Source organism: Alternaria novae-zelandiae, assembly GCF_023758075.1.
Source record: "Alternaria novae-zelandiae strain BMP 2774 chromosome Unknown scaffold_1, whole genome shotgun sequence".
Classification (NCBI taxonomy): domain Eukaryota; kingdom Fungi; phylum Ascomycota; class Dothideomycetes; order Pleosporales; family Pleosporaceae; genus Alternaria; species Alternaria novae-zelandiae.
In genome coordinates, this window is record NW_026056961.1 from 2,268,247 (window position 1) to 2,287,098 (window position 18,852).

The 18,852-nt window shown below is 52.1% G+C and overlaps 6 protein-coding genes across 6 annotated transcripts; 5 read left to right on the plus strand and 1 right to left on the minus strand.

Annotated features, from left to right (window-relative positions):
• Positions 1–54: 54 nt before the first annotated feature.
• Positions 55–2,166, plus strand: J4E88_000734 (uncharacterized protein; the record flags this gene model as incomplete). The annotated part of the gene is made up of 1 exon (XM_049394408.1): positions 55–2,166. One exon carries the CDS (start codon positions 55–57, stop codon positions 2,164–2,166), a length of 2,112 nt encoding a protein of 703 aa, XP_049260237.1.
• A 3,286-nt stretch (positions 2,167–5,452) lies between these two features.
• Positions 5,453–7,272, plus strand: J4E88_000735 (uncharacterized protein; the record flags this gene model as incomplete). The annotated part of the gene is made up of 4 exons (XM_049394409.1): positions 5,453–5,815; positions 5,909–6,476; positions 6,569–6,994; positions 7,049–7,272. The coding sequence occupies 4 exons, from the start codon at positions 5,453–5,455 to the stop codon at positions 7,270–7,272; spliced, it is 1,581 nt and encodes a 526-aa protein (XP_049260238.1).
• A 736-nt stretch (positions 7,273–8,008) lies between these two features.
• Positions 8,009–9,412, plus strand: J4E88_000736 (uncharacterized protein; the record flags this gene model as incomplete). The annotated part of the gene is made up of 3 exons (XM_049394410.1): positions 8,009–8,390; positions 8,982–8,999; positions 9,051–9,412. The coding sequence occupies 3 exons, from the start codon at positions 8,009–8,011 to the stop codon at positions 9,410–9,412; spliced, it is 762 nt and encodes a 253-aa protein (XP_049260239.1).
• A 1,447-nt stretch (positions 9,413–10,859) lies between these two features.
• J4E88_000737 (uncharacterized protein) lies at positions 10,860–13,786 on the plus strand (the record flags this gene model as incomplete). The annotated part of the gene is made up of 4 exons (XM_049394411.1): positions 10,860–11,616; positions 11,954–12,688; positions 12,748–12,766; positions 13,000–13,786. The coding sequence occupies 4 exons, from the start codon at positions 10,860–10,862 to the stop codon at positions 13,784–13,786; spliced, it is 2,298 nt and encodes a 765-aa protein (XP_049260240.1).
• A 41-nt stretch (positions 13,787–13,827) lies between these two features.
• Positions 13,828–14,884, minus strand: J4E88_000738 (uncharacterized protein; the record flags this gene model as incomplete). Its single annotated transcript, XM_049394412.1, has 3 exons — positions 13,828–14,307; positions 14,362–14,408; positions 14,470–14,884. The coding sequence occupies 3 exons, from the start codon at positions 14,882–14,884 to the stop codon at positions 13,828–13,830; spliced, it is 942 nt and encodes a 313-aa protein (XP_049260241.1).
• Positions 14,885–15,201: 317 nt separating this feature from the next.
• Positions 15,202–18,580, plus strand: J4E88_000739 (uncharacterized protein; the record flags this gene model as incomplete). Its single annotated transcript, XM_049394413.1, is given in 6 exon segments — positions 15,202–15,248; positions 15,304–15,807; positions 16,102–16,403; positions 16,478–16,670; positions 16,824–18,527; positions 18,541–18,580. 6 exon segments carry the CDS (start codon positions 15,202–15,204, stop codon positions 18,578–18,580), a joined length of 2,790 nt encoding a protein of 929 aa, XP_049260242.1.
• Positions 18,581–18,852: the final 272 nt, after the last annotated feature.

Below are 18,852 nucleotides of genomic sequence, written 5' to 3' on the forward strand. Positions count from 1 at the left end.
GGCGTCTATGCGTTGGTTCGACACACCCTAACGATAGTGTAGCGCTTTGACACGATGTTATCCCCGCCGCCTAAGAGTAAGGCTGCTAGTATATGGTCCTTTGATTCGGGGTACGGCTCAGGCACTTTGGAGGATGAGGAGGGGTTCCAGGTACGATCTCATTCACGGAATGTTGTGTGTCGCGCAACTTCTAATGCCGAGCAGTTTGACCAGGCCGGAAGCTCCACGATCTATGGAACGTTGCCTACGTCCCGCAACCAGTCCGATCAGTCAAATCTTGGCGGACCTGTGAGCCTTGAACTGGGAGACGAAATTCGCGCGAGAGCAATCACCAACTCGACTGAGCCTCAGGCTACGGGAATCGACGTGTTCACGGCGAAAGTTCGCACTAGCGACGATTCATTGGTGCCGACGCAGAGTGATGGTATCGACTGCCTCCGATGTCAGCTTTGGAACATCATCAACCCCGACGGGAACATTCAATGCGACGACTGCACGAGTGAAAGATTCGAGACGCTTGAGGTTGTACTAGGTACTGCTGCAATACCAAAGACGACGAATCTGGCACCTCGACATACCGCTTTAAAGGTGACTCCGTCGGAAGACTTCTCCCAACCCAAGAGTACCGGGCGATGCTCTGCATGCGAGATCTCGGCACTCATTCACCCAGGCCAGCCCGTCAATTGTGCTTCTTGCACTCTGAACACGGGCTTGCTATCTCCAACTCCGTCAGACCAGCCATCAAAGGTCAAACGTTCTTGCGCCCGACGGCCACCCACCAAGCTCGAGTCGCATGCGACGCGATGTCTGCAAGGATGGCTGAAAGAACACCGAAACGATCCGTATCCAGACACCGAGACCAAGCGTTCACTAGCCGAAACATGTGGTATCACTGAGAAGCAGGTTACTACCTGGTTTACTAATGCGCGAGCGCGAAGAAGGGTCCTGGATGCGAAATCGTCTAACCCGGCCTCGGAAGATGAAGGAGCTCGGAATACTCGACTTTCTAGCGTAATATCCACAGTGCTGCCGCACCGAGAAACCTCATCAGGCTTCGAGGCACCATCCGATCGTCGGTATTCGGTCACGTCTCATTACACAGGTGACGACTCCAGCCATACGAACACAACTACATCTAGGCGAGGCAAGAAGAAGGATTATGGCCAGTCTGTCAACGTACCTACTTCGGTCTCCAAAGCGCATTCGTTCGCATCCAAATCACAACTTCCATCTACCGATGATGTCGATAGCGAATCGCAGACGTGGCAGTGCACCTTTTGCTACCAACATATCGCGCGTAAATCCTGGCGCCGCCATGAGGAAACCCAGCATCGACCTAAACGAAAGTGGACATGCTTGCTCACTGGCCCTAGTCTCACCATATCGTCTCGTTCAGATGCGTCTACGTCGTGTGTGTTCTGCATGGCAGCGAACCCCAGCGACAAGCACTTCGCCGAATGCCACCGCGTAGCTGAGTGCATGGCCAAGGACGAAAGCGAAAGAACGTTTCTGCGACCCGATCACCTGCGTCAGCACGTCAAGAACTTCCACAAAGCGAAATTAGATGAGACCACCCGCGATCTCTGGAGACGAGAGGGCCTAGGTAATCATGCCGTGGAGAACTGGGTTTGCGGTTTCTGTGCGAAGGTGCTGAAGACATGGGATGATCGTGAGACGCACGTCGCGAACCATTTCAAGGATGGCCTGACGATGGCGCACTGGAAAAGGAATGCGCAGCCAAATGCTGGGATTGAGGCGAGCAGGAAGAGGCCGACTTCGAGCGAAGGACGGCCGAATGTGCTCTCGAAGTTGGCACGGACGCTTACTTTCCGATCATCGCGTGAGCAGCATCACTACGAGTCGCAGAGTCAGGCCACTGATGCTTTCGATACTGCACTGCCATTCACCCACGCGCCTGAGTTGGATGCACCTCTTTTGCCGGAACTTGTCTTCGACGACTTCATGGCGGGCGTTGGTGACGGCGATCTCAATTACAGCGACACGATTCTTGCTGGCGCGTATGGGCACGACTTTGCTTCTACTGGACGGCATGATTCCGCATTTCCAGACGAAGAAAATGCGGGGTTTGACTTTGGCGATCTGACGGATGGGTTCGTCAACCAAGAGTTTGGGAATGGGGATGCCTTTGGGCTTTGGTATCAATAGGCGGTACCTTGGCTTGCGATGCTCAGAGCGCGAGAACGTCTGGGCAGTGTCGAAGCTCGCTGGGTGTATGTTCTGCTTACCTAGAGCGCAACAAAGCCAGTTAATATTCCACAAGGACGAAGGAACTCGTTTCGCGAGATGCACATAGATGGAAATGAGGCCTGTGAAGCGTGGAGGCACTGCAGCCACCTTTCCAGATTCAACCATGACGTAGCTTCGAGCTTTTTCGGCCTAGCCGGATCCTGCAAAGCTCAGCCTGCCCGCACGCGTATCATCCGCAACGCCCAGGACATTTCCCGTCTTTGCCTTCCAGCACGTATCATCGTGTCGCGTTCGACCGAAACACAACTATTGCGACGTGACTGTTCGCGTGTGGGTCGTGATTGCCTTCACACGCAGCTCCAGCCGTACACCAAAGCTGTGCTAGACTCGTTGACTCACCTCCAATCAGCAACTTCACCTTGCAAGCTATTCGGGAGATTCATATGATCGTACCAACGGCTACTTTCGTGTTACTTGCTGAGCGACGATGATATCGATGAGTCAGTCCCTGAAGAACATGGTTTGGGGTCTATTAGCGCGCTGACCCCTCGCACAATGTTGCTGTGGTTCGTTCCCATACTTGAACCGATGAGTCTTCCTAGCATACGAAATGAGGGAATAGCGTGACCTAAACGTAGGTGCAGATAACGTAAGGGAGTACTTATAACAGCAGTATCTCGTTCTAGGTACAGCCTCCATGGCTTCTACAACACCGACCCCGATGCCGACCTCCAGTATCGTGCCAAAGCACTATTGCACACAGCTCCAATCACCACTCTATCGCCTGCCTCGCGAACTTCGGGATCAAATCTATGAGTACTATCTGTCTGAGGAAGATGGATATCACTACGATAGTTCGGTTAAGAAGTTCCTTTATCAGAGTCCTTCCACAACGCCCAAACCACTGGTGATACGACTCGGTCTCCGTATCACGTGTCGCATCGCCAGTGAGGAGATGAGGAGCGTTGCTTTTCCTCAGCTCAACTTCCATGGAGCGCAGTCAATGGAAGACGAAACCGGATACCAAGGACTCCATTCGCGGGCGGGCCGCTTCGAGTGCTGTAGGTACCACAGTAACTGATTTCCCATTTTGAGCGCTTACATTGCCTTAGTATTGACTTACGTCGAGCGCCAGAGATGTCGCATGCTCGTACGTGTCGCGCCACTTTTGAAACATGGAGACTTTCAGGAGTTATGCACTCGCTATCCAACTGTCAAGACGTGGTTCAACGAACCTTTGCAGAGAGCAATCGCGAATCAAACCGACGAATTGGGCGGCGAAGACATCCTTGATCAGAACTTTAGCGACGCTCTTCACCGTGCGTTGGTTCTTGCAAAAACTCAATCCCCCTCAGAATTCGTGGACTTGGCCTGTGCCACGTTCGGCGCAGGTGCTTGCCCCGTTCGTCACACCGCAATGTTTCTGAAACGCCACAATCTTTTCGTGGAGAGTGCTCTCCCCGAAATAGTCCATTGGCAGCCCAGACCATGGTGCATCCCGGAGCACGGCGAGCTATCTAACATTGAGGCTCTGATCTGTCAACCCAGAGACTCGGATGTTGACCTGCACATAACCAAGGATGGAGATCGCTGCTTTCGGGATATCGCAGCTCACTCATGGGCCACGCGTCAGCGGTGGTATTTCACGGCTGCGGCTGTAGCAATCGACTTCTGTAAGCCGGTCTGAACCTTTATACAAGCACAAGCTGCTAACATAGGCAGTACAACGTTCGTCGAAACAACAGAGAGAGAATATGCGCACCGTGGTCCTTAGAGAAGATTTCAAAGCTGTATCCCGCCCAGAGTCTCATGGTCGCGGTTTTATCCCCTTCTGTCTCGAATGTCCGAAGCTTCGCATCGTCAGACGAATCGGCCTTATGAACAACTTACTGCCAGCTTCCTTCTCTCAACCAGCAGCTCATCAACGCGATATCATTCTGGCCAGCCATTGCCTTACTGTGCTGGTCTCTTGGATTGAAGAAGCCACTTCGTTAGCTTCACAAGGGATGCCAGCACATTCCTTGGAGCTGGTCATCGACGGACATTGCGAAGAATCAATGGAGGCCTGGAAGTTACTAAAACACGCAGCAGCTACCCAAGAGGCTCTACTCAGGCAGTGTCGAGCAAACGGGAAACAGCCGAGAGCAAGACCGGCACCACTAGATTACGACTCTCCTTTCACCGGATCATGGAGCCTTCCTGCAGGGTTTGCACAAATGATTCGAGACATTGTCGAAGGTAAGTCTCCTGTCCGATATGACGGGGATGTTGGCGAGCTCTGGGATTCGGAAGAATTCTACATGGAGCGGGAAGCCTGGACAGAAGATGATTGGGCAGATGAATGGGAAGGACAAATGTCACGAGTAATCTCAACACAAGGGTGGCCGTCAATATCCAGGAAGTACTGCCATGAGCCTCAAAACTGAGTAAACTTGCATACGCTGCAGTCAGGCTCCACGTCATTAGTTTTTGGGGTTCCTTACGTAGCTTGAGAAAAACACTATGCCGATTGTCTTTTTGGCGTCTGGACTTTTCCCAGTAGGGTTTGCACGAATGATTCGAGACATCGCAGAACGTAAATCTATGGTTTACTACGATGGGGAAGTTGGTGAGCTCTGGGATGAGGAAGAGTTCTTCCAGCAGCGAAAAGATTGGACAGATGATGACTGGGAAGAGGATTGGAAAGTGAAGGTTACATTTACGGAGGCTATCGCCACGGACTGCTGGCCTTCTATTTTCGACAAGTACAGTAACCGGTCTGAGGTTTGAGCAAAAACGGTCATCGCGCGCAACCATTAGCTGCCGCGGTGTCTTTTATAAAGTAGCTCTTGAACTCATTGTATCCAAAATACTCGTCAGCCCACTTCACACGCATCGTGTATGTTAGAAGTCTTGTACACATCATCTCCGTATTGTGGGGCGGCCACTACCGCTTCTGCAGTCATATCATGGATAGGTTGAATCGAACCTTTTTTTCGGTCAACGTCGATCATCTGCTGATAAGAAATGATTCAATCATATCAGGCCTCTAATCATAGAACGTTGTGGCTCTCTGGACCTATCCTCAAGCATGAGTCATGGCGCCATCCTAAACTTTGGTAGGGGTTCGCCGCGATCTTGTGCGAGCCACGGTTTTGATAACCTTACCAGACAATATCAAGAGGAGTCATGGCCACGTCACAATACTCCCCTCGTTTATGTGTGCTAAGAATGTTCCTTTCCTACGCTTCGCAAATCTATCACCATGGCTTTTACACCCGTTGCCAGGCCGTCTGGCAAGTTTGCGCATTGGAATACGTTCCCTTTCATGACCGCCCCGAAAACTAAATATTACTCCGCTCAACTCCAGTCGACACTCTTTCGTCTTCCTCGAGAGGTTCGAGATGTTATTTACGAATACTACCTTCTCGAGAATGACGGTTACCACTACGACAGCGAGATCGATAAACTGCTGTACCACAAGCCGTCAATATCGCCTAAGCAAGTCGTTCGGCTAGGTCTACGGATCACATGTCGAATCGCTGCAGAAGAGATGAAAGACAGTGCCTTCGGAATAATCCACTTTTACCCCAAGCGTTCTTCAGATGACGGCGGGAAATACATGAACGTTCGTTCGAGGGCAGGGCGCTTTAGGTGCTGTTAGTGATATTCCTATCTACCCTATCCATAACGAAACTCTAACTGAGGCACAGTATTGAAGTATGTCGAGCGACAAAAGTGTCGCATGCTAGTATGCGCTGCCGAATTACTACAACCTGACGACCTGATCGACATAGACCGCCGATTTCCCACCGTTAAGCACTGGTTCCACGCACCTCTGAACCACGCAGTTACACATCGAACGGACGAGCTTGGTACATCAGATGACAGTTGCAAAGAAGTCCTTAGCCAGTCATTCAGCGATGCTCTCCAATATGCACTGGTGCTAGCGAAAAACCGACATCCGTCAAGATTTGCAGAGCTTGCACGTGAGACTTTCGGCATCGGTGACTGTCCCATCAGATCGACTACGTTAGGTTCCGTGCAGAACAACCTATTCGCACAGGGAGCTCTATCTGACATATATCACTGGCATCCTGCGCCATGGTCCATCCCGGGAGATGAAGAGTTGTCAAAGCTCGAAAGACTCATTTGTGAGCCTGGCGAGTCGGACACTCTGCTCCCAACTACAGACGAAGGCGTCTTCTACTTCCCCGATATCACAGAGCATTTCCATGCTGCGCGTTACCGTTGGTACTTTTCTGCTGCCGCTGTGGCGATTGAGTTTTGTGAGTTCAATCCAGCATCTATTTTTGAGTCACCTGATCCATTGGGGCTACAGTGGACGGTTGCGAGACGCTATTTACTAACTTGATGATAGTTCAGGGCATATCCAAACAACGCAGGGCCAAATTCCGATCAGTCGTACTGAACGAAGACGTCAAAGCCGTGTCCAGACCAGAATGCCACGCGCGCGGCCTTATCCCATTCTGTCATGAGAATCATCGACTTCGTATTGAGAGACGAATCAGCTTGCTTACAAATCTCCTTCCACCAGGCTCTGATTATGTGTCTGGCTACGAAGACGAGTTCATTTACAGTGAAGACTGTTTCCAAGTGCTGCTTCCGTGGATTGAGGAAGCACTTCTGCTACCTTCCTTCGGGATGCCTCTGCCGTCATTTCAACTTGTTGTAGATGGCGATGCAAGGGAATCTTCAGAATTCTGGCACATGCTTAAATATGCTGCCGCTACGCAGCAGGCCCGACACAAGCAGTTGCAACTCAGCGGTACAGACCTGCCCACAGGTGAGTTGCGCCCGATGTATGATGGTGATTATGCAGTTTGGGACTTCCCTCCAGGATTCGCAAGCATGGTCCGCGATATCTGTCAGGGTAACTCAATCGTAAGGTATAATGGAGACGTGGGCGAGCTTTGGGACGAAGACACATTCTTCTCCGAAAGGAAGGATTGGACAGAATTGCAATGGGAGACGGACTGGAATGAGACCATCGACCAGGGCATCGTCTCGAACTTCTGGCCGAAGGTTTCAGAGCGTTATCTCAAGGGACGCTCCCCATACTAGCGCATGATTTTTCCATAGCAAGCCAGGTTGCTCGAATTCCAGCGGTGACCGGTAAAATGCGGTTGTGAGATTTGACCGAGTTCTCTTTATTCAGACGACTGGCCGCGTTGCCCCCATAATGTGTTTTGGAGTGCAACGCATAGAAAAGCATATCTGTAGTGCGCGTGGTATGCGAATACTAGGTATGGCATAGTCCATACCCATTCGCTTGTAGTTCTTCCCTGTTCCATTGTACCCAGGTAGGATAGGAACCTGTCGCCGTGCGCGCGGACTGACAGCGTACGAAAACGAGTCATTGTATACGATATCCTGTCCAGCGCATCTAGAGCTGGCCGTGGAACTGGCAAAAGCGGGACGTAAAAGTGTACAGAGTCCGTCGCGTATGGGAAAAGTCCTCTTCTCGATGGAGTCCAAGTCAGGACCAGGCGGCGACGGCCATCCTGGGACATTCGTCGTCCAACAGGCGCTTGAGGTCTTGTCGTTGCGCAATATTCCTAGGTAGTCTGAGTCATATCGTACCGTCCAAACCAGTAGATTCTCTAGTCATCTTAGACGAACCATAAACCACTCAAGTCACGTGTTACCCTGACTCCGATCCAAATTAACGGCGTGCTTGCGACTCATCCCAATCAAGCCTGTGTGAGTCAAGGTATCAAGATAGGCAAACCGAGAGTCATCGTCTCGACTTTTAAAGTATATATGAAGCAGCATCTGTAGCATCTTCCATTCATCAACCATGTCGGACAAAACGCCGACTACGCGTTTCGCGCACTGGAACAAATGGCCGTTCATCAACGTGAGATCGAACCAACTCCAATCGCCCTTCTTCCGATTATCACGCGAGATCCGAGACAAAATCTACGAATACTACGTCGTCGCCGAGAATGGCTACTTCTACAACCCGGAAACCCGGAAAATGATGGATGGTCACCCCTCATCCACATCGCCAAAACCACAGGTTATCAACATCAACTTGATAAGGACTTGTAAGATTGCGGCCGCAGAGATGAAGGGGTTGGCATTCGAGCGCAATGTGGTCATATTCCACGCTATGTGCTCCGTGGACGACGGACATGGGTACATGAATCTCAACTCACGGGCTGGACGCTTCAAAACTCGTACGTAAACTCCGAGTGTGAAAAGTGTCTTGCCAACTGTGACTTTTTAGACTGACTTTCCGGTGGTAGTTCTCAAATGTCGCCAAATCCAGAGAGTCCGTATGCTTGTTTGCACCGCCTCATTACTGACGAGGGCCGACTACGCGACACTTGCTCAAGAGTACCAAGACTTTGCGTTTTGGTTTGATGGTCCCTTGCACTGGTCTGTCAGAGGATGTACAGATGGGTTGAATATGAAAGAGATGGACAATCATATCGACTCTTTGTTTGTCAATGGAGACTTCGATAAAGCTCTCCAACTTGCACTTGAACTCGCCAAGGCTCGCAATCCTTTTGCTTTCGCAAGACATGCTGTGCAGACCTTTGGAGATGAGTGTCCTCAGCTTCTTCGTGCCTCACATGAACCAAAACGGGGAAATCTCTTTTCCGAGGGATCTTTGTGTGAGATTCTCGGATGGAAGCCTGAGCCATGGCATATACCGTGCCATGAGGAACTTGCGTCTATCGAAGCGCTATTATCAATCAGAGCCGTGGGAGGCATGCATACCTTCTATTGCGCACGGAATACTAAGTGGTACTTCTCCGCTACAGCAGTAGCTATCCAGTACTGTAAGTTTTTCATATCAAATGCTGCCAAACGTCTCTGACACTGCTGCACAGTGGAAACGATGAATCCAAGAGTACGCATGTCACTACGCAAGATCGTGATAAGAGAAGACTTCAAAAGCGTTTCCAATCCAGAACTCCACGCCCAAGGTCTCATTCCCTTCTGTCGCGAGAATATGAACCTCCGGATTACTCGACACATCAGTCTTTTCAAATCTATGCTTCCAGTGCATTCCGGCGGGCAAGACGACCGACGAAGCGAATACTACGACTGTGATGTTATCCAGGGCGCGGAATGTCTGGAAGCGATGAAACACTGGATACAAGCAGTATCTTCAGTCCACACACTTGGAATGCCGAAAGAGAGCTTCTCACTGTTCTTCGACAACAGTGTGGCGGAAGGCGACTGGGTCTAGAATGCGGTCGTCATGCGCGCAAGAGCCCTGCAAGAAGTCTCTAAAAAATGGCTTCGCGCATCCCATAATCATCCCAGGCCCTACAATGGTACAGGTTTGAGTCCCTATCAAACCTTGTTAAACCTCCCATCAACATTTGAGGCCAATGTTCGGAACATCGCAGAAGGAAACTCAATCATGCGGCTGACGTCGGGCATGAGCTCAGTCGAGATTGAAGCCACAGCTCTGAACTTGGAGTACTATAAGCACTTCACCGCTGAAACCTGGGAGCATCAATGGCAAGTGACAGTGCTGTGTCTGAGCTTGAACACGGACTTCTGGAGACGTTTACATCCGAAGTACAGCATCGAGCCGGCGGGCTTCAAGAGAGTAGTAACAACGGTCAGGAGGATGTGTGGACGGGCGCTGAGCAACGGTATGTCGACGTAATCGGTTGGACGGTAGGAATTGTTTCTGGCAGCATATCGGTGGATTGATGGAGAACGGGAAGTACGGCCGTCATGGCACGTCATTGGGGAGGCGGGTCGTCGTATTAGCTGCGCTGCGGCCATCATGGATTTGAAATATGGTATCGATAGGGACCTGGTGCCTTCAGATCACAAACCCCTCTACGGGAGGCAAGAGAACTATAGCGCGAGCCATATTCCTGAGAGCTATACTATAAGCCGCTTTGCCCCATTGTCATGATATATAGGTCTGCCTCCCTCTCCGGAAAGGGCGCGTCGTGCCGTCAGCCCGGGTTGATGGTATGCTATAAATGCCTGGGTAGGCCGTAATCGGGTTGCGCGTCTTCGACCGGGTGTGCGTAGGCCGTATGTCGAAGGGTGAGGGATGTGGATGGCGTGCGGAGCTCATTATGCGTGGACAGCGTTCTCGTCTTCGTCGCGGTTCAAGGGTGAGTTCGGGCGAAAGCCATCGCTGAGATTGCGAGCGGTCTGCAAGAGCGCTTGCAACGTGAGTACCTAAGGACGTTTGCAAGATCAGACTCAACGAGCGAGTGAGGTCATGGTCTGAGGAGGAGAGTGAGCCGCGATGTTTGCCTGGGTGGTGGAGCTCCGTGCTCCTGAAGAGGCTGGGCACCACCTGGGCAGGCTCGCGCCAACCGGTCCGCACCAGACCGACCATCCATCTGTTCGTTCGCGCCGCGCAGAATCATCATCACCCAACAAATACAGCTTTGCTGTTGATGGGCATGTCGCTCACACTCAGACATCAATTCTACAGCCACCGATAAGCCATTGCACTGAAGCTGAATGGTGCCCAGGCGATCAGCCAATGGGCACACACTTCAACCCGATGAATCCGCTTACGACCAGCAAGCCATAGTTTGGTACCACGGTGCATCCGTCTTGGGAGTCATCGGCAAAAACCAGAAAAGATATGAAGGCGCAGTATAAGATGCCGGGCAGTCGCAATCACCATCTGCATGGCACCTGATACACCCAAGATGGCTTTCAATAAGAGAGGCCCCAATAACTTTGCGCACTGGAATATGTTCCCCTTTATGACGACACCGAAGACGAAGTACATTCTCGGGCAAAAACAATCACCGCTTTTCCGGCTCCCACGAGAGATACGGGATACTATCTACGATTATTATGCTCAGGGCCGACCACAGTATGTGTATGATAAGAGAACGGGAAAGCTAGGTCACTTCGATTCGTCAGCCCAGAAAGAAGGTCTCGGACTCATGATAACCTGCAAGATTGCTGCAGACGAGATGCAGCACGTCGCTTTCCAGAATGTTGAGTTTAGCACGCTTTGCTCTGTGGACGATGGCGCAGAATTCCAGCAACTCCGGTCAAGAGCCGCTCGATTTTGCCAGAGTAAGCGTCGAACGTCGATGGATGAGCTTGAAATTATACTGACGTACTTGCTAGTATTTGATATGGTTCAAGTTCAAAGACAATACATGCTGATCTGTGTCGCGGAACTGCTCGAGGCGTCAGATCTTACTGAAATAAGAGCTCGTTATCCAGTCATCGAAGACTGTCTTGAAGGACCTCTGAAGCAAGCAGTTACGCGAAATATCAATATACTATCGCAATATATGGATATGAGTTTGGACAATCATGAGTCTCAAGAGTTTGTAGAAGCTCTTGTGCTCGCGCTCGACATGGCGAAGAATCGAGATTCAACCAAGTTTGCGCAGCTCACACGAGGAATCTTTGGAAACATTATCTGCCCGGTGGGCAACCTTCGAGGTATGGGCCAGTACAATATCTTCGTGGAAGGGGCGTTACACGATGTACTGTATTGGAGGCCAACCCCTTGGTCCATTCCCACGGACAGCGAGCTTGCCAGGATGGAAGGGCTCGTTTGCCGGCCAGAAGAAGACAAGACCTTGATTTACAACTGGTGCCATGTGGAGGATCCTCGCCAACTTTGCAACAGTAGATACTACTTCTCAGCTGCTGCAGTAGCGATCGACGTTTGTAAGTGCTATCCCAACTCATTGATCTCCCAAGTCCCTCACCACAGCACTTTTTATTGTAAAACTGGAATCCTCACACGGAATGAGCTTTCTGACGCATGTCGCAGTGCATCAAATCCCCCCCGAAAGGCTGCGCAATCTGGGTAAACTCGTCCTCCACGAAGACTTCAAGTCGATGCCGCGCTCCGTATGCCATGTACGAGGTCTCATTCCTCTGTGCCAGGCGAATCCAAAGCTTCGGATCGAAAGACACATCGATCTACTGGCCAACCTCCTGCCTTTGGGCCATCCAGACAGCCACTATGCCGGATATGACTCCATTGCTGGATCTGATGTTTTAGATGCTATTATTCCATGGCTAACGGAGGTCTACCTACTTCATACCCATGGGATGCCAGCAGGCTCTTTTCGGCTCGTCATCGATGGTCACTCGCGCGAATCTCTCGAGGCTTGGAACATTCTCAAATATGCGGCAGCCATGCAAGAAGCCATGCTGGAACAATGCCGAGTCAAGAATACGTGTCCAACGTCCAGATTGTTCGACCGTCGCTTTCTATGCCGCATTGGCTTGCCATGGCATCTACCGGATGGGTTTTCTGACACTATTCGCGCGGTGATTGACGGTACAATCAACATCACCTTCACTGGAGACGTGGGTGAGATGTGGGATCAGGACACTTTCTTCTTTGAGAGACGAGACTGGACAGTAAACGAATGGGAAGAAGAGTGGAAAGATGAGGTTTGGATCAAAGAGATTTCAACCGATTATTGGAAGCGGATCAATGCTCGATATCAAATAGACCCTCAAGGTTTCGGCCATATCTATCGGACAGTCTACAAGGGTGAGGTCATTCGCAGCAGCGACCGACCGTTGTAAGGGTACTCGCAGACCTGCTTGTAGACTGCGAGAGCAGCTCGATGTAAGTCGCATAGGCAACTGCAAGGATGACTTCACACTTCGGATAGCAAATCAATCAATTGCACTAATCTATGCGTATCTCCCTTCAACGACCTCCATGTGCATATGATAATTGACATGCTTTGTCATTCCAAAGGCGGCCCGCCTCGCTTGCAGCGCATTGCGCGATGCGTCTAGCCAGGAACCAACTCTCTGCCCCTCCAAAAACATTACCAACCTTATTCTCTGCCACAGCGTCGCATCACCCACGTCTCCTACACCCACTGCAGTCGCTCTTTCCTCCTCGAACCTCCACTCAATGACCGCACCCACGCACCTCGATCCCAGCGAACTGGGCACGAAATCCTACTGGGACGCCGCCTACGACACCGAACGCCAGAACTTTGCCGCAAACGCCGACGACGAAGGAACAATATGGTTCAGCGACGCGGGTGCCGAGGAGCGCATGTTGTCTTTCCTTGAAGACTTCAGCGACGAGGGCCACATATACAAGGAGGACGATGGGGACGACCAGAACGCGGCGCGGTTCCTAGACCTGGGAACAGGCAATGGGCATTTGCTGTTTGCGCTGCGCGAGGACGAGTGGAACGGCGAGATGGTCGGTGTCGATTACTCTGCGCAGAGTGTCACGCTTGCCACGTCGATTCGCGATGCGAAGGATGAATCTTACAAGGACATCGCGTTCCATGAGTGGGATATTCTGTCGCAAGCACCGGGCACGTGGCTAGGTGCTGGCTTCGATGTCGTACTGGATAAGGGCACATTTGACGCCATCTGCTTATCACAAGAAGAGGATGCGCAAGGTCGCAGGATATGCGAAGGATACAGGGAGAAGGTCGAGCCTCTCATGAAGAAAGGCGGCAGGTTCCTCATCACAAGCTGCAATTGGACAGAAGAAGAGCTCAAGGGCTGGTTTGGAGGCGGAGAGCTGGAGTTTGAGGGCAAGGTCAAATATCCCAGCTTCACGTTTGGAGGCAAGACGGGCAGCAGTGTGGTTACACTGTGCTTCAAGAGGGTGTGATTCAGCGCACTATCTGCTGACAGGAAGAACTACTACCATTACTACTGCCGAACAGCCCGCCGTATCCGCGCGAGAACGAGCCACTTCTTCCGCTCGCCCATGTTCTCCGTACCACCGTCGCGCTCTTTCGCCCACGGCCGCCGCTGCCCGTTAACGTCCATCTCGTACATCTCCTCGATCTCGAGCCCTTGCTCCGGCACCACCTCCTCGAAGAAGGGTGCGACTTTGGCACGTCCTGTATGGAAGCCTGCGATACAATATATACGTGCGGATGGATCGTCGGATAGGAAGTGCAGCATCGACTTGGCCAGGCTCTCGTGCTCCCACGGCATCCAGAGACAATCTGCAGCGAGAATGCGCGTGTAGCGGTTCGCGTGCGAGGTCTCGAAGGGTGTGCTTGTGGAGCCCCATTGATGACCTTCGACGGTCACATTGGGCTTGAGATGCGCTGGGACGTTTTTCGCGACGTTCGTTCTGAGGGTATCGAGGATAGGAGCGGCAGGATAGTCGGTGATGGCGACCTAGCGGATTGTCAGTGAGCTCCATGCAGATTCTGAGTCTGAGCATGGACGTACCTCTTTTGCTCCCGCCAATGTACTCAGAATCCCGCCCAATCCTACGCCTGCGAGCATATATTCCATCAGTACTCTCTTCTGCACCTCTCTTTACTCAGCCCGACCCACCTGCACCCAACTCCAACACCGTCTCGCCCTCGACACTCCACTTCTTCTCCTCTTCCTTGTCTGTCCACCATGCGCCATCTCTCCAGCCCTCCTCATCCTCGTGCAGCCCCTTGCCACTTGCACCCAGGTCGCCGCCCTCCACTCGCCCGCTGACTAGTTCTGCCATCATGACGCCGGCATTCCATAAGTAGTGCGCAAACTTTCTTCGTTCTTCTTCGCCATTCACATCTGCGACCCTGATCTCCTGCTCTCCGAACTTGGCATTGCGATACAGAATTACCGTGCTCGGATCGTCGCCATGCTGGTTCTGTGTATCGTCGGTGAAGATGCCGCCGAGGGAGGACCCAAAGATATCTTCAGGCTCGAGTGGCGTGTTGGCTGGGCGGCGGAGGTTGATCAGCGAAGGAAGCAGCATTGCGAGGGTTGGCGTACGGAGGTCTGGTCGGGCGCGGGCTGGGATCCTTTCTTAGGCGGGCTGAAGGATTGTCGCACGACGCCATGATGCGCAATGGAGGGGCTCGCGAAATCTTTAGCGGGGCAGACACGCCAGGCTGTAGATGGGATAGTGCACGGGTAGCATGCAGGGTCACCGCATGGCTCCGACATGTCGTGAGATCATCATTTGCCGAGGCTGCTGCTCGTGGCGCTCTGAAACGCCGAGTTTCCTGCTCACTCCTACTCTCCTCTTCATTGACAACACGATTGACTGACTGACAAGCCACAATCACCAACATGTCATTCTCCTCATTCAAGAATCCGGCGACATACCATCTGCTCAGGTACCAAGCTACATTACCAGCACTCGACGCCCAAGATCCTCTAACACAAGCACAGCTATGGCACCCTTCTGGGTTCAACGCTCTTCCAGTCCTTCGTCTCAGGCATCGTAGCCTTCCGCGTCCTCCCTCGTCCTCAATTCTCCACGCTCCAGAAGCACACATTCCCCGTCTACTTCACACTACAAACCCTCACTCCCGTCGTCATGCTGCTCACGTACCCACGCGGCGGAGCATCGTCCTTGCTACCATTCCTCTCTTCCTCGCCCATCCCGCCGACGGCAACCGATAACCTGAGTTCCTGGCTGCACACCACAATGTTTCTCACGGCGCTGGTCAACTGGGTATACGTTGGACCCAAGACAACGGAGGTCATGGGGCTAAGGAAGCATCAGGAGACGAGGGATGGGAAGAAGAGCTATGATGCCGGGCCGCATAGTAAGGAGATGCAGGCCCTGAACAAGCAGTTCGGCATTCTGCACGGCGTCAGCAGTCTGGTCAACATGGTGGGATTGGGAGCTATGATCTGGTACGGTGCAGTGCTGGCTGATGGGTTGAGCTTGTAGGATCTTGAGGATGCTGTAAATACTGGACGGAAAGGTCTTTGAACGAGAAAAAGATGTAAATACGAAGCATGTGCTGCCTATACGTGAAGAGGAGGATGGTGAAGAAACTGAGAAAGTACTAGCTACCCGGATACTCATGCATACGATGGTGCAATCGCATCATTGAATAATGAGCACACGGCGCGTCTACTTCATCATACCACAAACGCCAATGTTTTGACACCAGCAGCTATATACTGACCCTCTCTCTGTACGACCCCATGTCCTTACTTTACAGTCGTCTATTCCAGACGCTGCGTCATGGCGATCGCACCTCTAGAACTGAGCTCAGCCAAACCCTCAAACTTCAACACCGACGCACATCCGCAGGCTCAGAAAGACGCAACAAATGATGGTCGAGAAGCAGTACAATACCGACAACTCATCTCTCGAGCTGTAACACAGCGTCTGCATTCGCCATCCCTCGAGGACCTCACGATGACCAAGGCGGGCGACGCACCCGTACGTTCCCTAGAAGAATGGGAGCTGCAAGAGCGCTGTATCGCACGGAGTAAAGCCCGGATTGAGGCCGAAGAGCTGGGTATCCCATGGAGTAAGACCGCCCATGTTCTCGCATGCACCCGTTCGCCTCATCCGATGTGCATTACAAGATCTGACAGCTAATAGAACAATTCATCCACGAAGTCGAAAGCGCCACTCTGCAAGTCCACGTCCTCACCCCAACTCGGTACGAAGTGCCGCCGAAAAACATAGACTCGAACCAAGAGGCGATTACACAGAACGAGGAGATGACATACAGATTTGGCGACTCCAAAGATGAAGCGCGTGATCAAGAGTGGAAGACAAAAGACGCTGCTGTGTACAACATGTTGAAAGCTTTTCGGGGCGCGCGTTCGGGTCGCTGAGTAGGACCGCCCAGCTTCGCTTGATCGGGGTGTTGTCGTAAGTGTGGAAACGCGACACTGTCCTTTAGCCACCCTGATGGCACTCTAATGTTGATAGTATTTGTTAGGTTGCTGTTTTTCGTCAAGATGCGCGGTGTGTCCATTCGCCAAGTGGAGGTGCATGGTGGTTGGCCATCATGGTTCGCGGGTAAATGGTGTCTTATATTAAGCTTAAACAATCAAGCTGTTCCAAACACGGCTTGCTCATCCTTCAGTTTCAAGCTTTTCAAGCCGAAAGTCTTAACAAACATGGTGTATCCAGCGGCGAGGATGTTGAGGTCACTAACCATTGCATTAGCCTCTGCAGGGCTGGTGCTCAGCAACCCCATTTCGAGTCCCAGAACATCTTCAGAGACTAGGGACGTCAGCCGCACCAAACCGTTGCTACAAGACTTCGACGCTCTTGGAGCATGGTTCGACGGTGTCGCGGCGATCAACACAACCACCTCTGCCTCCTCATCCAAGAAGAATGCGACCATCGCGATAGTCGGCGCCGGAATCTCTGGTCTCGCTACGGCACTGATGCTTGACAGCGTTGGTGTGCACAACTGGGAGATCATCGAGGCAAGCGACCGGGTCGGAGGACGGTTCCGGACCAAGTACGTTGCTGGAACGCAAGAATGGGCAGAGATGGGTCCTATGCGGCTTCCTCACTCGATTACATACAAGGATGGAGAGACCATCGAATACAGCGACCATCAAATGGTATTCCAATTGGCCGAGATGCTCAACGAGATGAACGCAAACAATCCGCATTACAAAGTCGACTTCATCCCATGGGTTCAGCATCATCCCAATGAGATCCTCGGCCTTGGAACTGGCAGACTTCCAAACGGACAACTTCCGACGCGAGCTGAGATTCAAGCAAACTTGTCTCTTGGGCGACCAGCACCATTGGACACGCAGGAGTACACCGAAACCAAGCAGCGCATGAACGAGCTTCTGAAGTCAAAGGACAGACTCAAGGCCGTGCAACGCGACGTGTGGCGCGAACACAAGAAGGCCATGAATCAAGGTCTCGACGACTGGAGCGAGCAGGCCATGATGCGCCACGTCTTTGGCGCAAGCGAAAACGTCACAGACGCCATCTGGACAGCGAGCGACTACGACGTCTTCTGGGATGAGTTAGTGCACAACTCGAACCTTGCGCAAGATGGCGGACCGGATGCATTGGGCACGACTGAGTGGAAGTGTGTAGACGGCGGCTTTAACAGACTGTCTGATGCATTCCTTCAACATGTCAGCGACCGTCTCACCCTCAACCGTAAGATCAGAAAACTGGAGGCTGTTGAAAATGCCGAAGGTCGCACACGCACGAAACTGTCGTGGTATCCCAGCGTCAGTAACCGAACATATGAGTCGAAAGAGTACGAATACACAATCATGGCAGTGCCATTCACCATGACACGCTTCATGTCGCTTCCGAAGTTCTCCTCCGTACTCAGTCGCGCGATTAGCGAAGCTGGCCTCCGCTTCAAATCCGCTTGCAAAGTAGCGCTGCTCTTCAAAGAACGTTTCTGGGAGAAGGGCGATCGTCCCATCTTCGGTGGATACTCCACGCCGCCCAGTGCAGCCGTCGGCGCTCTCTACTACCCCGTCTACGGCCTCAACGAGTCTCGCCCAGGCTTGATCCTGCATTACCGGGGTGGCCACTGGAGCGACGAGTTCACGAGCTTCTCAGACAAGGAGTATGTGCAGACTGTGTTGGATGCTGTTGTCAGTGTGCATGGCGAGCAAGCGAGAGAGCTGTATACGGGCGACTATGAGAAGCTGTGTTGGCTGCAGGACGAGCATACGGGAACTGCTTGGTGCCGTCCGGATGTGATGCAGCATAAATTATATATCCCGGCATATCATCAGACGGAGCACAACACTATCTTCGTTGGAGAGCATACGGCTCCAACGCATGCTTGGGTTAGTTCGTCGCTGCATTCGGCTGTTAGGGGTTCTGTGCAGCTGTTGCTTGAGTTGGGTTTGGTGGATGAGGCGAAGCGAGTCAATGAGGAGTGGATGGGCAGATGGATTCGGCGTACAACCACGTAGGAAGTCAATAATCTGAGCATTAATTACTACGTAGTGGATACAGATATACATGAG